Below are 14,272 nucleotides of genomic sequence, written 5' to 3'. Positions count from 1 at the left end.
TTTTTTTCCTGGCTCTGTGTTCTGTGCTCCTGTCTCTTCTAGTCCAAGGCTCCGTGCTCCTGTAGGCCCTTGTCCAGTCCTATCTGAGTCCTGTCCATATGGCTTTACCTGTCCTTGTGTCTCGCCCTACCCAGGAGTTCCACACCCAAGCCATGTCCAGTCCTGTAGCCTCGTCTTGTCCTGACCTAGTTCTGGAGTCCGAGCCCGAGTCAAGTCCCAGGTTTTGGGTCCTTGCCCAGTCTCTGGCTCGGAGTCCATACCCAAGCCTCGAAGTACCCTAGAACAAGAAACTTGTGCCCACAACAGAAACTGGGGAAAACCAGAAACCCCGGAACAAGGAACCATGGACTGGACCGTGAACCGGAACACGGACTTTACGGACCGGACTGTGACAGAACTTGGCAATGTGGCCTCAAAGTCTAACTTGCAGTGTTTGTTTTCAAAGGTTAGTTGGCCTGTTTGAATCCCATGCACCTGGAAATTCATGAATTATTACATATAGTATTGGTTCTTTGATGAATTACTTCTACCTCAAATACCAAGAATAATCAGTGTTATAAACTGGATGTAGTCATTTGGAATTGACTCGAAAGTTCAATTTTGAGTGTGACGTTTTCCTGTTTTTCACACTTCATCCTGAAAGCCTTTTCCAGCCAACCATGCTACACATACAAAATGCTGGAGGAATTCAGCAGGCCAGGCAGCATCTATGGAAAAAAGTGAACAGTCGACGTTTTGGGCCGAGACCCTTCTTCAAGACTGGAAAGGAAGGGGAGAAGTCAGAGTAAGAAGGTGGGAGGAAGGGAGGAAGAAGTACAAGGTGGCAGGTGATAGGTGAAACTAGGAGGAGGTGAGGTAAAGAGCTGGGAAGCTGACTGGTGAAAGATATAAAGGGCTAGAGGAGGGGGTATCTGACAGGAAAGGACAGAAGACCATGGAAGAAAGGGAAAGAGGGATGTGATGTGATGGGAAGGTAAGGAGATAAGGTAAGAGAAGGGAAACAGGAATGGGGAATGGTGAAGGAGAGGAGTGGGGAGCAATTATCAGAAGTTCACGCCATCAGGTCCCGCATCTGCAGATTTTCTCATGTTTGTGATATAGCCAATCATGCTGATGGACTATGACAGGGACACAAATCTAAACCAGGAAATATAAATTATACTTAATGACCAGAAAATAATTTGGGAAGTTTAGATGGAACTATTTATTTTTTTTAAGCCTCCAGTATTAATTCCTCCTAAGAGTTTAAGACTCCAGACTGATAAAGTGAATTTTTCCGACCAGTTATTCAGTATTATAACAACACAGCATCATCAACTTACTGACTCCTAATGCAACAGACCTAACTTACTCACCTTTGGCGTGGAATTACGTGGCAAACAGAGAAAGTTCTGGGATTGTTTCCTTGGGTTTTTTTTTAGTAAGGATTACTGAGTGCACCTTTGTCTTTTGTTTCTAGTTTTGTAGATTTAACCGTATGTGTGCAAATCTCATTTATTCCGAATTAAAGGCAAAATTTAAGTATCATGTTAAGGTCCAACTTTTGAATTTAAACATTTTAACCAAATTATAAGGTACGATGACTGACAATATCATTGTGTGTTTGGGGAAGAAACGTTCTTCACGGAAGCAAAGAAGGAATTTAGAAAGAATGGTCCACTGAATTGGGTGGTGGGGTGGAGATACATCTCTACCAAAGGAGGTGTAAGGCACTCCTTCCCTCCGCTAACCTGCAGGTCACCCTTGGGAAAGGTGTAGCACCTGCTTAATACCACCCCCCGCCCCGGATCAGAGTCAGGTGAAGCCACGGGAACAGGTAGTGGATGGTCGTACGAGCGGCTGGCACACATCGCAAGTCCTGGTTATGCGACCACTGACTCCAGGCAGACAATCTCTGAGGAGTATTGATAATGGCTGGGGTCACCTGTCTGGTAAAGACATTGCTCAAGAGGTGCCAATGGCAAACCATTTCTGTAGAAAAATTTGCCGAGAATAATCATGGTCATGGAAAGATCATGTTTGTTCATGTCACTACAACACAGCACATAAACAATGAACGGTCTACTAAGAAAAAAGTGGGAAATCATTTTGGCAGGAATTTGCCCCAGAGCACATAGATATTACCATAGACGTTGAGCCGGCTATCATTTTTCTTAAATGCCAACATTACTTTGAGAAAAAAAAAACTGGAGAATTAAATAGCTCGGAAGAAAAAACTTTATCATTTATTCATTGATCTTTCTCATTCTATATTTAGCTGTACAAAGCATACATTATTTCTTCCATTGTAACCTGTCCTTAAAAATAATTCTAGTTATGTATCTTTGAACTTCCTTTATGCCATGAAAATAGGTTTAATTTTCAGATATTTTATTAGTAAATCTAATAATTACAGTTCATTTGCCTTCTAACTGGTTTTGTTGTGTACTGTTGTGGACTTTAGCATTAAAAACTTTGATAACCATATCAGTAATCCAACTAATAGAGAAGCCCATTGTGGGGAAATTTGCTAATTTAGGGAATGCTAACTCTCTCCAATAGATATGTATCTGTCCACATCATGAGTCTGGATAGAACACGATTTTTGCTGAAACTTTACGGAAAGTGAGTAAAGCAAAATTATAGTGCTATAATCCTAAATGGTTGTGAGAATTCAGAATCACTCAACACCTAGAGGTAACCAGATTAGACTCAAATTCTTTAGTTCATTAGTTTTTTTGCGGATCAGCAAAGAACTCGTACACATACAAAGTTCCAGGAGAACTTAAAAACCACTCCATCGAGATATAGAGTGTTTCTGAACTCTCACAACTATAAGTACTGTAATTTTAATTTGTTCAATTTCAGCATACTTCCAGCAAAAATCATGTCCTATCCAACACCCAAGATATATAATTATACCCTAAGTATAATTATATGTGATCCCTGTCATCCAATTCTGAGATTACATATCAAAGACAAACGGTTGAACGGTTGTCTACTTACAGGCAAAACAAGAAACCCAAAAGAACCCATTAAAAAAAGACTAACAAACACCCAATACACAGAGAGAAAAAAAAACACAAATCATGCAAACAATAAAAGCAAGTAACAGCATTCAGAACAAAAGTGAGTCCATAGACCCAAATCCCAGAGCAGCCAGAACAGGCCCAAAGCCTCAACCTCACTTCTTACCAATACTCAAACTATTAGTTCTTGACAAACCCAGGATGAAATGTCTGCTCCTGGTCAGCATCTGATTTAAGAAAACATCCCTTTGATTCAGTCAATCATTTTCACTTCTCTCTAGAGTTCATCTGTACTTAAAAGGCTTGTTAACAGGAACCACATTTCTTCTGCTGACTGCTTGTGTACACTAACACATCACCTCTTCCTTCATTCCTGCTGAGGCTAATTGCTTTAGAAACAAGCCTGTTGCTTCCTTATCGCTTTACATCCTGTAGAAATGGCATAGCCTGCTCTTCTGGAACCAATCGGTCAATTAAGTCTTTTCTACATATCCCCATCTGTATTATCTTAACTGACATGTCCATGTTAGTCATACATTTCAGTGAGTTGTTGTTTGTTATTTGTTGTACTGACGTGCTTGTCAGCTCAATTACAGAAACCAAGTCCGAGTGGCTTCAGTGGATGTGGACACTGTTGCCATACAACATGCTTTACAGTAACCGTGAAAATATTTCCCAGAGATATTCTCTAATCCTACATTTCAAAGCACAGGTCATTGATCCCCGGTGACAGGTCTAATCAGTTGTGTTTCACAAGAGCAGCAGGCTAAATGGAGAACTATGTATCACTTGCCAGCTTGTGCTCCTCCACCCCCCATTGTTATACTGGTGTCTTCCCCTTTCCTGGGTCCCAGCCTGAAACATCGACTGTTTATCCTCCTCCATAGATGCTGCCTGACCTGCTGAGTTCTTCCTGCATTCTCTGTGTGTTCCTCTGAATTTGTAGCATCTGCAAATCCTTTTGTGTGTACATATCACTTGTTCCAAGTTACCGGCTACAGAGAATTGACTCACTTCAGACTTCCATCACTTAACTTTCCAAAGCCCCCTTTAACAAAACTCAGTGCCAGCTAATCCTATTTTCATTCATTTATATCTTACAAGTCTTCAGGTGCGTGGAACTTGGAATGTAGTGAGTGCATGGAACACTCTCTCAGGGGCGATGGTAGAGGCAGATACATTAGGGGCATTTAAGAAACTCTTAGATAGGCACATGGATGATAGAAAAATGGAAAGCTGTGTTGGAGGGAAAGGTTAGATTGACCTTAGAGTAGATTGAAAGGTCAGCACAACATTGTGGGCCGATGGGCCTGTACTGTGGTGTAATGTTCTATGTTATATGCTCTCAGTGGCTATTTTATTTGGAACTCCTGTTTACCTGCTCACTAATCTAATCAGTTAATCACATGGCAGCAACTCAATGCATAAAAGCGTGAAGACATGGTCAAGAGGTTTGTTTGCCTTTCAGACCAAACATTAGATGGGGAAGAAATGTGATCTAAGTGACTTTGACCGTGGAATGGTTGTTGGTGCCTGACAGGGTGGTTTGAGTACCTCAGAAACTGCTGATCACCTAGGATTTTTACACATAGCGGTCTCTGGAGCTTACAGAGAGTGGTGCCAAAAACAAGAGACATCCAGTGAGCAGCAGTTCAGTGGGCAAAAATGCCTTGTTATTGAAAGAGATCAGAGGAGAATTGCAGTCTGGCTCAAACTGACAGGAAGGTGACAGTAGCTCAAATAACAACAGAACATGTGCAGCAAAACATGTCTGAATGCACAACATATCGAACCTTGAAGTGGATGGGCTACAACAGCTTCATTAGGTACTAAAGAAGCCACTGAGCGTACGTTCTACGTTCCTTGTTTGTGTAGGTGTATTTTGAGACTCGCTGCTTCGATCGCCTGTCAGGCAGCATGTTACTGCGAATATTCAAACTCATGGAGTGATATATATTTTCCCCAGTTCCTCTTTTATCTTTTTAATATGATAACAACTTGAAATAATGGGATATAGGCACTGAAAGTGTTCTGATTCAATATAAAGAGTCCTAAAGGTAAACAAGGTAAACTGAGAAGGAATGTGGTATGAATTGGCTGAGGTAGACTGGGAAATTACATTGATCTTATAGCAGGAAGCAATGGCTAACGTTTAAAGAATTAATCCACATTTTACAATGTATACATGTGCCTTTAAGACATAAAAGCTAATGGGGAAAATGGTCAAATGTGACCAACAAGGAAGATGAGGATCAAATGGAAAGCTTTATAATGTTGCCAAAATAGTATAGGGGTGGAAACGTGCAGAATTCACAACCACCAACGCTGAGTTGGGCTTCACTTTAAGAGACTCGGCTGACGTGAAGTTTTTACCTGGCTTTATGTTCTGTGTTTGAAGGACAAATAAAAGAGTTGTTACAGTTTCCCTTAAACTTAAAACCCTTCTGCAGTTTTATTTACCAAATCCCACAATGGCAGTAAACTTAAGGATTGGGAAAATTTCGGAATTACGCAAAGGAAGATCAAGGGCAAAAACAAACTCAGCAGGTCAGGCAGCATCTGTGGAGGAAGAGGGATGGACATGCACAGTCTGGGCTGAGAGGCTGTAGCTAGTGGGAGCTCCAGCTCTTCACAACCTATATCAATGATTTGAGTGAGGGGAAGAATGAAATATCTACACAAGTTTGTTGATGGTACAAAGCTGGTGATGATGTAGACCAGGGGAGATTTCAATGTGAGGCAAATGGACAATTACAGGGGTTCCCAACCTGGGTCCACAGATCCCTCAGATAATGGTAGGGATCCGTGGCCAAAAAAAAAAGGGTGGGAACCCCTGGGCAAGTACTTTACATGTGAAATGTCATGTGGAACATTATGAGAACATATATTTTATATTAAAATAAAAAGGCAGAATATTTTCAAATGTGCTGTTGTATAAATGAATTGTTCAAAGGTCCCCCCTCTCTCTCTCTCTCTCTTCCTCTCTGCCCCTTACGCCTCTCCTTCTTTCCCTTTCATTGTCTCTCCCTCCCTCCCTCTCTCCTCCTCTCCTCTCTCTCCTTGCCTCCTTCCCTCTCCCCCTTCATTCTCCCTCCTTGCCTCCTTCACTCGCCCCCTCTCCCTTTCATTCTCCCTCCTTCACTCTCTCCCCTCTCTCTCTCTCCCCTCCCTCTTTCCTTCTCCTCTTCTTTCTCTCTCTCTCTCTCTTTTCCTTTCTCCCCTTCTCCCTCTCTCTGTCTCGCTCGCTCTTTATGTATGTGTCTCTGTCTGCCTGTCTCTCTCCATGAACTACTAAATGTTATTCTGCAGTTGCAGCAAACAACTAAGAATACAGATACTGCAATGCTGGCATTTATTGGATAAAGATATAAGTATTAGAGTAAAGACATGTGAATTAAATTATATAGTACCTTGGTGGACTGCCCCTATTATTTAAAGGTTCAGTGTCTGTACCTCAGAATATATTTGGATAGAGGTAATGCAAGGAAGATACACCAGAATGATTTCTCATATATGGCATTGTCACTTGAGGACAGATTAAACAGTCTGTGCCTGTACTCTCTTAAATGTGGAAGAATGGGAGGCAATATCCTTGAAACATTTGTAATCCTAATGGGAAGGCTAGATTCCACTATAATGTTTCTCCTGAGTGTCTGCAGTCAGGTGCCACAGGATTCATGATAGAAACAAAAAGAAATTTCATCACCCATAACATTTCTACCTAAAAGGTCTTGTAGATTCATTCACCGAGTAATGATATTAAGGGAGTTGAAGGAAAAAAGATTATTACAAGAAAATAACAGACATAAAAAAGCCATGATTTTATAAATAACAGGGCAGTGTGAGGGGAGAAATGGCTTACCCTGCATTCATTTCTTATTTTCACTTGAATCTATGACCCCTAGTTACTGACTTTGAGGGGAATAGATCTTAATTTGTTACCCTGTCTGCCCTCATAATTTTCATATACTGTACCTCTATTGAGTTTCCACTCATGTCTACATCATACCATCACAGTCTCATAACTAAACTTTTCCATCCCAAGTAGCATCTTTATAAAAGTCCTCTGTACTCTCTCAATTGCTATTAGATCCTTCCTGCAATAAGGTGGCCAGAATGCAAACTGATGGTTTGCATGGTTATTGAATAATCTCCCTGACCATGTAACCTGTGTTATTCCTGTGCACCAGATTATTGCCCCACTATCTTCAGTGGTTTGTAGGCATTCCTGAAGAGAACCCCTTTGCCTCTATACTCCTCAGTATCCACCATTTATTATGTATTTCCTTAGCTTGTTTGCCCTCCCTGCATACATGACCTGTGATTTCTCTGAAATGAATTCAGCTTTCTACTTTTCTGTCTCTCTCACCAGGTCTATCAAAATCTTTGAAGCCTGCCACTGCTTTCCTTCTTTATCAATCACTCTTCCAGATTTCCTATTTTTTTGCAAATGACTTATTCATGATTCTTATGTTTAGTTCAATATCATTGATACATACGACAAAAAAACTAGTGATCTAGTACGAAGCTCACTGCGGACAGCAGTCCATTCATTAAGACCATTGCCTTGTAACTGACTGGCAGTGAGTCAGTTTTGGGTAGAAGTTGTGATACTTCTCAAATCCCTTGGTTTACTTTTTCTTATCAGACCAACATATCTGTTTGCAAAAATCCATAAAATTCTTTTCAACTATTTAAAATCCTCATTACCTCTTTGATGCCTTTTAAAATTGTAATATTAATCAAGCATAATATATGCATACAGTCTCTCCTTCATTAATATATGCTGTTATAAATAAAATTAATACCATCTTTCAGGATTTATTTCAGTAATCTCCCTGACATCAGTACTGAATTGATTGTGCTATAAATACTCAATATATTCTTTATTCCCTTTCAAACCACTGCATTCCATCAGCACTCTTCCTTTTTTTGCCACTACCTCTGAAGCCAAAGATATTCAGAAAATCCTTTTTCATCCCTTGATAGCCTTAACAGCCTGAGATACAGTTCATTCAGGGCTTGCAGTTCATCTACTTTAAAAGTTATTAATTCATTTAATATTTTCTCCCATGTTATTTAATGACTTCCTTCTGTTCACCATCCCTCTTCAAAGTCTTCTGCTAAAGAAGGGCACCAAGTACTTACTAACATCCTTTCTCATGTCTGCTGCCTCCATCTGTAGGCTGCCTTCTCAGTCTCCCAAAGTCCTGACAGTTTCCTTTGTTGTCTTTCTGCTCATTACGAGTTTATATAATATCTTATACCAGCATATTTTTTTCAGAGAAATTCAGCTCTTGCTGAGATGCTGCCTAACTGAATGTTTTCAGCATTTTGTTTCTGTATCAGGTGTTGAAACATTTACAGCATTTTACTTTTGTTATATTTTCTTTTTGCTGGCCTAATTCATGCAGCAATCTCACTCTTGTTATCAAGAGATCTACACAACTTGCACCTTACAGGAAACAGCAGATCTTCAGTAAGCAGTCTTGTCACTGATTCCATTAAGCACAAACATAAAAGGGGGTATTTATTCATATCAAAGAATTTTGTTTAATTTTAACACAATGCTCAATAATTGGTGCAATATTTTGCAGTGTGTTCCTTAATTATCACAGGGATGAAGGAATCACTCTGGTGAATTTTTCAATGGGATCTCTTCACAGAACATTAATTGGAAGGTGCATTGATAACCATCACATCGAGTATTAGCATACAGCTCCAACCTGGCCTTCATTATATCCGATGAACAAAATTCCTGACGCCAGGAAGTCACCACGAGACATACAAGAAATCATTGATGGAATATTCTAGAAGGAGGATCTAAATAAAATGTGTACAAAGTGTCCTTTGCAATGTGGGTGCATTTGAAATAATAGACATCCATTACTTTTGCAAAGATTGCTATTATATTGCCTTGTAAAGGTATTTGAATTTGAAGAATCCCTGTGATGGACAGGTATTTACTGCAATAGAAGTAAATGTAAGGAACCAATGATTAGTAAATGGTAGCATAATGGTTAGCACGACACTTTACAGTTCCAGCTACCCGGGTTCAATTGCCACCGCTGCCTGTAAAGGGTTTATACGTTCTCCCCATGATCGCATGAGTTTCCTCCAGGTCCTCCGGTTTCCTCCCACATTCCAAAGACCTACTGGTTGGTGGGTTAGTTGGTCACTGTAAATTGTTCGGTGATTAGGCTGGGGCAAAAGCAGGAATTGCTGGGTGGCGTGGCTCTATGGTTCTGAAAGGCCGATGTTGCTCTGTATCTCAATAAATAAATACTGTTACTATTGGAGAGATTTTTCAAATCTTCACCACCTACAACTATTTGTAGACTCAATCCTTACATGTACACATTTTTCTGTAAGTTAAAGTGATGTATAACTCGAAAGGACAGAAATAAATCTTGCAAATGTTAATAAATACTAACAAATTCATTTCAAATTTCAAAGAGCTTTAAGATGGGTCAAATCTTAAAGAATCATCGTTAACTTCCGCTCAATCATTATGTATCTACGTGCATGCTGCACAACAAGACCTTTCAGAATTGCTGGCCTTTAACACACGTTGTTTTAAACCTTACAGGCAGAGAGACGTAGCCCACAGCATCATTTTAGACATCGACACACAGCGGATGGAGCCAAGATGAGAGCTTCTGTCAGAATGACCAGATACCTGGAATCTTGGGGAGCAGCCAAACCCTTTGCACACTTACATCATCGGGACAGTATGACAAATGAAAATGGCAAGATCAATACAGTTGTAAGGATGCATTTGTGAAATCTTCCTAAAATGAAACTAATGACAGTATAAAGTCAAATCGCAAAATAGCCGCTAATATATGAAATCCGTAAGTTGCTCTTTGCAGGATTGTTTTGCAACTGTGCAATTTGTTGCATAGTGGAATGAACCAATAGGAATTCCAATATTTCTTAATTTCCAAATGGAGAGGAGTGAAACTGTACACTTGTTGCAAGGACAACGTATTTATTTAGATATGTATTCTTTGTGCCTCACAGATAATTTATGCAATTACTTAAAAAGTGTTTGTGGGTGGAGGCAGGAAAAATTCCAGTATGTTAGAGCAGTATCCTTTTGTGGACCTGTGATTAATGGCAGGACATTTGTTATAGAGAGTGGGGGAGGTGCACAGCCCGGGAAAAGTGTCCTAAAGCCCAGCTCACCCAGGGCTTTTGTCCTTGAAGAGACAGAGGACGAAAGGAGAGGTGACTTGATAGAGCTGTACAAAATGCTAAGAGGCATTGATTGAGTGGGCAGCCAGAGATGTTTGTCCCAAGGTGGAATGGCCAATTCAAGGGGGCATAAGGTGTTGGAAGTAAAGTATAGGGGTAATGACAGAGGTAGGTTTTTAACACACAGTGTGGTAGATGCATGGAGTGTGTTGCCAGGGCTGGTGGTAGAGGCAATTACATTGGAGATGTTTAAGAAACTGGATGATAGAAAAATGGAAGGCAACATGGGAGAGAAGGGATAGATTGATCTTGGAGTAGATTAAAAGGTCGGCAGAACATCGTGGATCAAAGGACCTGTACTGTTTTATAATGTTTGATGTTCTATGTTCTAATCGGGTTTTCCTGCATTTGGCCTAAATCTCTCTTTTCCTTTTCTTTCCTCTCCATATACCTGCACCAGTGCTTTTTCAATGCTGTGATTATACCCCATCCTGTCTCCTCCTCTGGCAGCTTCTTCCATATATCTCAGATCTCCTTTAAATACTTCCACTCTATATCCTCTCGTTTTAGCCTCTCCTACCTTGTGGGCTGCCCAGCACACTGATTTGATTTGATGCATTTCATTGTATGTTTCGATGTTTTGATGGACATGTGACAAATGAAGCTAATCTTATAACAGTTAAGGTGTTCAAACTGAGGGTATGGGTTGCGCTTAAGGACTGGGATATTGTCGCCATGACAGAAGTGTGGCTCTGAGAATTGCAGGACTGGTAGCTCAGTGGTTCTGGTTACTGATGGTTAGTCATAGCAGAGAAACAGGTAGGAATGGAGGGGATGTTCTCCTTTAGATGCGGAGGGTGTAACAGCAGTGCTTAGAGAGGATATTTTTGAGGGATCAGCTAATGAAACTACTTAACTAGTGTTGGCCAGAAAGAATGACAGTCTACAAATTAGTGAATTTAAATGTATCAAGGACAGTGGAAACAGACAGACTAATTGTCTTTGCTCTTGCCGCATGCTTGTGGATGGAAGCTGCCATTTTGTGAAGACATTCTATCCTCCATTTTGTGAGCTTGACATGCTGGGCTTGATCAATGTTTTAAAGAAGACACAGTGATTCTTCAGGTGATCTGCTGCACTGGAGATCATTTCCAAACAAGAAGTTATTTGTGAGATGTTCTTCGGTTGGCTATAACATGCAAGTTTGTGAATGTTGGGGTTGATGCCTGCCTGAAGTGATTCAAGCTCATTGCTGATTGAGAACAAAGAGCCATAAATTATCGACTGTCGCTTGATGGGAAGGGGGCAATAAATGGTTGCTGGCTTGGAGCAGAGCCAATAAGACTGTGTTAAAGGACAGCCAATGGCATTGGAATGTGATATTTGAATTGATAAGGAACGGATATAAAATTTGATGCTTCGTGTGTGTTGGTAGCGGTAACTTCGAAGAATAACCACCGCAGATACAAGTGTAAGCAACTCTGTGTGAAACACGTGACGAGTGGATCGGGACAACGAGGAACACCTGGCCAGCGTAAACTCCCTTGTCCGGGTTATACCTTTGCTATTCTTTGACTATTCAGCAGAGTCAGGGATACCTAGCGAGTGGTATTTAGTGTATGAATTCACATACTTATTAGTTTAAACAATAAAGGTACTTGTCAGTATATACAGATCTCTCTGTGCCTCACTAATCATCACTGTAAGTAGTAAGTTTTTTTTTCAACACTAGAAATAAGAAGAATTTGTTCACTTTGATAGGTCTATATTATAGAACCAATGGTCAGTAGGAACTTAAGGAGCAGATGTGTGAAGAAATTGCTTGTAGTTGTGAGAATAGTAGGGTTGTACTAGTGGAAAACTGGCCCACCCAGAGTACAAAGGGCCTGGTTGGGGCAAAACCTGTGCAATGCATCCAAGACAGTTTCCTCACACAATAATATAGGGGATCTCACTTGAGAAGGAGAAATGCTGGACTTGCCCTTAGGGAATGAGCTGGGCCATGTAACTGAAGTGGCCGTTGGGGATCACTTTGGATCCAGTGACCACAATTCCTTTAGCTTTAAAATAGTTAAGGAAAAAAAGATGGAACAGTCCACGGGTTAAAGTCCTGAAATGAAGTAGAGTCATCTTTGAAGGCATTAGGTAGGACCTGGCTGAGGTCAACTGGGTAGCTCTATTTAAAGGCAAAAGAATTGACAACAGGTGAGAGGCTATTAAAAGGGTGAGATCAGAAGTCCAGCAGGCAGCATATTCCTGTGAGGGTGAGGGTAGATCTCTCTCTCTGGCTATCCATCCCATAGGATGATGATGGTTCCTTTCAGTCAGTTAGGAACAGCATGTGCGTGAGTGGACTTTAGGTGAGTAGGGGGTTGCACAGGTCCAGACCCACCCTCTCGACATCCCCTCCCGGATCCAGTGGCATCGTGGGGTTCAAGATGGCTGGGGGAAGTTCTGTTGCAGTGAATGGCCAGACCATGCTTCGATGCAAGGGATGCCCTTTCCGTGCTTAACGGCACGTGTTTGCTAGATGGCCGTTGACCCTACGAGAGGGTTCATCCGCCCTTTGACAGGTCTTGTTTATCGTCCTGCAGGGTGTCTAGCCACCCTCCTCCCCAGGCAAGCCTGGTGGGGGAGCCGGTTTAGTTGCCGACCACCCAGCCATGCGACAGGTAGTACTAGGTTACATGGTACCAGTAGCACTCAGACCAGTGACCTGACCAGAAGGGTAGAAACAGAATCATTATTCTCACTGACATAAGTCATGAAATTTGTTGTTTTGTGGCAACAGTACGGTGCAAGAAATAAAAAAGAATACTATTACTACGATAAAAAATAGGTAGTGCAAAAGAGGAAAAGGAAGGTAGTGAAACAGGAAGAACGAGGGGAAGAAACTGCTCCTAACTCATTGAGCGTGGACCTTCAGGCTCCTGTACCTCCTCCGTGATGGTAGGAATGAGAAGAGGAACTCTGGCTGATGAGAGATTTCGAGGCTCTGGTCAGGAAAAAGAAATGGGGGGGGGGGGAATGGCTAAAGTTTTTCCATTGTAGAAGAAGAGTAGAAGTGACAGGCCAGTGATCCTGTAGGGAAGTCACTGGATGGGGTTCTGAGGGACAGGATCTAACATCACTTGGATAGTCAAGGCCTGATCAGGAATAGTCAGCATGGTTTTCTGTGTAGGAGGTCATGTCTGATAAACTTTTGGAGTTTTACCAACAGGTAACTAAGATAGATGAAGGTAGGGCAATGTATGTAGTCTTTGTAAGCTTTAATGAGGCTTCTAACAAGGTCGCCCATGGCAGGCTGGTCTGGAAGGTTAGATCACAGTGAGAGCTAGCAAGGTGGATTCAGAATTGGCCCAGAGATAGGAAGAGTCGAAGGATCATCTTGGCACAAGAGGAGGCCATGTCAGAGCGGGAATGGGAACTGGAAATGTTTGGCCACCAGGAAATTCCGCTTTTGGCGGATGGAGCGGAGGTGCTCAACGAGGTGGCCCCCGACGGGTCTCACCAATGGACTGGAGGCTGCATCAGGAACACTGGACACAATAGATCTCCCCAGCAGGTTTGCAGGTGAAGTGGTGCCTCTTCTGGAAGGTCTGTTTGGGACTCTGAATGGAGATGAGGGAGGACGTCAATGGGCAGGTGTAGAACTCCAGCCGCTTGCAGAGAAGGATGAGCGGACAAGGGAGTCACGGAGGGAGCAATATGTGCGGAGAGCCGGGGGTGGGGGGAGCGTGGGTAGTGGTGAGAGGTAGAGATATGTTCGGTGGCAAGATCTCCAGTCAGGATCTTCAAAAGAACCCTGAAAAGGGAAAAAAGAGATATTAAAGATAGAAGTAAAGCTGTTTCCGAAAATGCAAGCAAAGCAGTCGCCGTTAGGCGCTGTCATCCTAAGCCTTTAGCTTTTGCTCTTCAGTAGAGCTGCTGAAACTTCAGCTCTTGCTCAGATCAGTTGATATTATTTATGTGTTTGAAAATTACAGAGTGAGCAATGGATGGCTGGGGGTGTTTAATGGGCCCTTCAGCTTCAGAGAACCCTCTTGTGCTGCTGAATCCAGTTACCC

General features: G+C 41.8%; 1 protein-coding gene across 3 annotated transcripts in view; it reads left to right on the top strand.

Annotated features, from left to right (window-relative positions):
- LOC134357865 (adenylate cyclase type 2-like) overlaps positions 1–14,272 on the top strand; it is a 523,538-nt gene that overhangs the window by 397,006 nt on the left and 112,260 nt on the right. For all 3 annotated transcript variants that reach the window (XM_063069584.1, XM_063069586.1, XM_063069585.1), the window contains exon 11: positions 9,598–9,774. In XM_063069584.1, coding sequence (XP_062925654.1) covers positions 9,598–9,774 — 177 coding nt within the window. The remainder of the gene's footprint in view (positions 1–9,597; positions 9,775–14,272) is intronic.

This window comes from Mobula hypostoma, chromosome 17, assembly GCF_963921235.1.
Source record: "Mobula hypostoma chromosome 17, sMobHyp1.1, whole genome shotgun sequence".
Taxonomy (NCBI): domain Eukaryota; kingdom Metazoa; phylum Chordata; class Chondrichthyes; order Myliobatiformes; family Myliobatidae; genus Mobula; species Mobula hypostoma.
The sequence above is the reverse complement of the archived record's forward strand: the minus strand, read 5'-3'. Positions and strand labels throughout refer to the sequence as shown.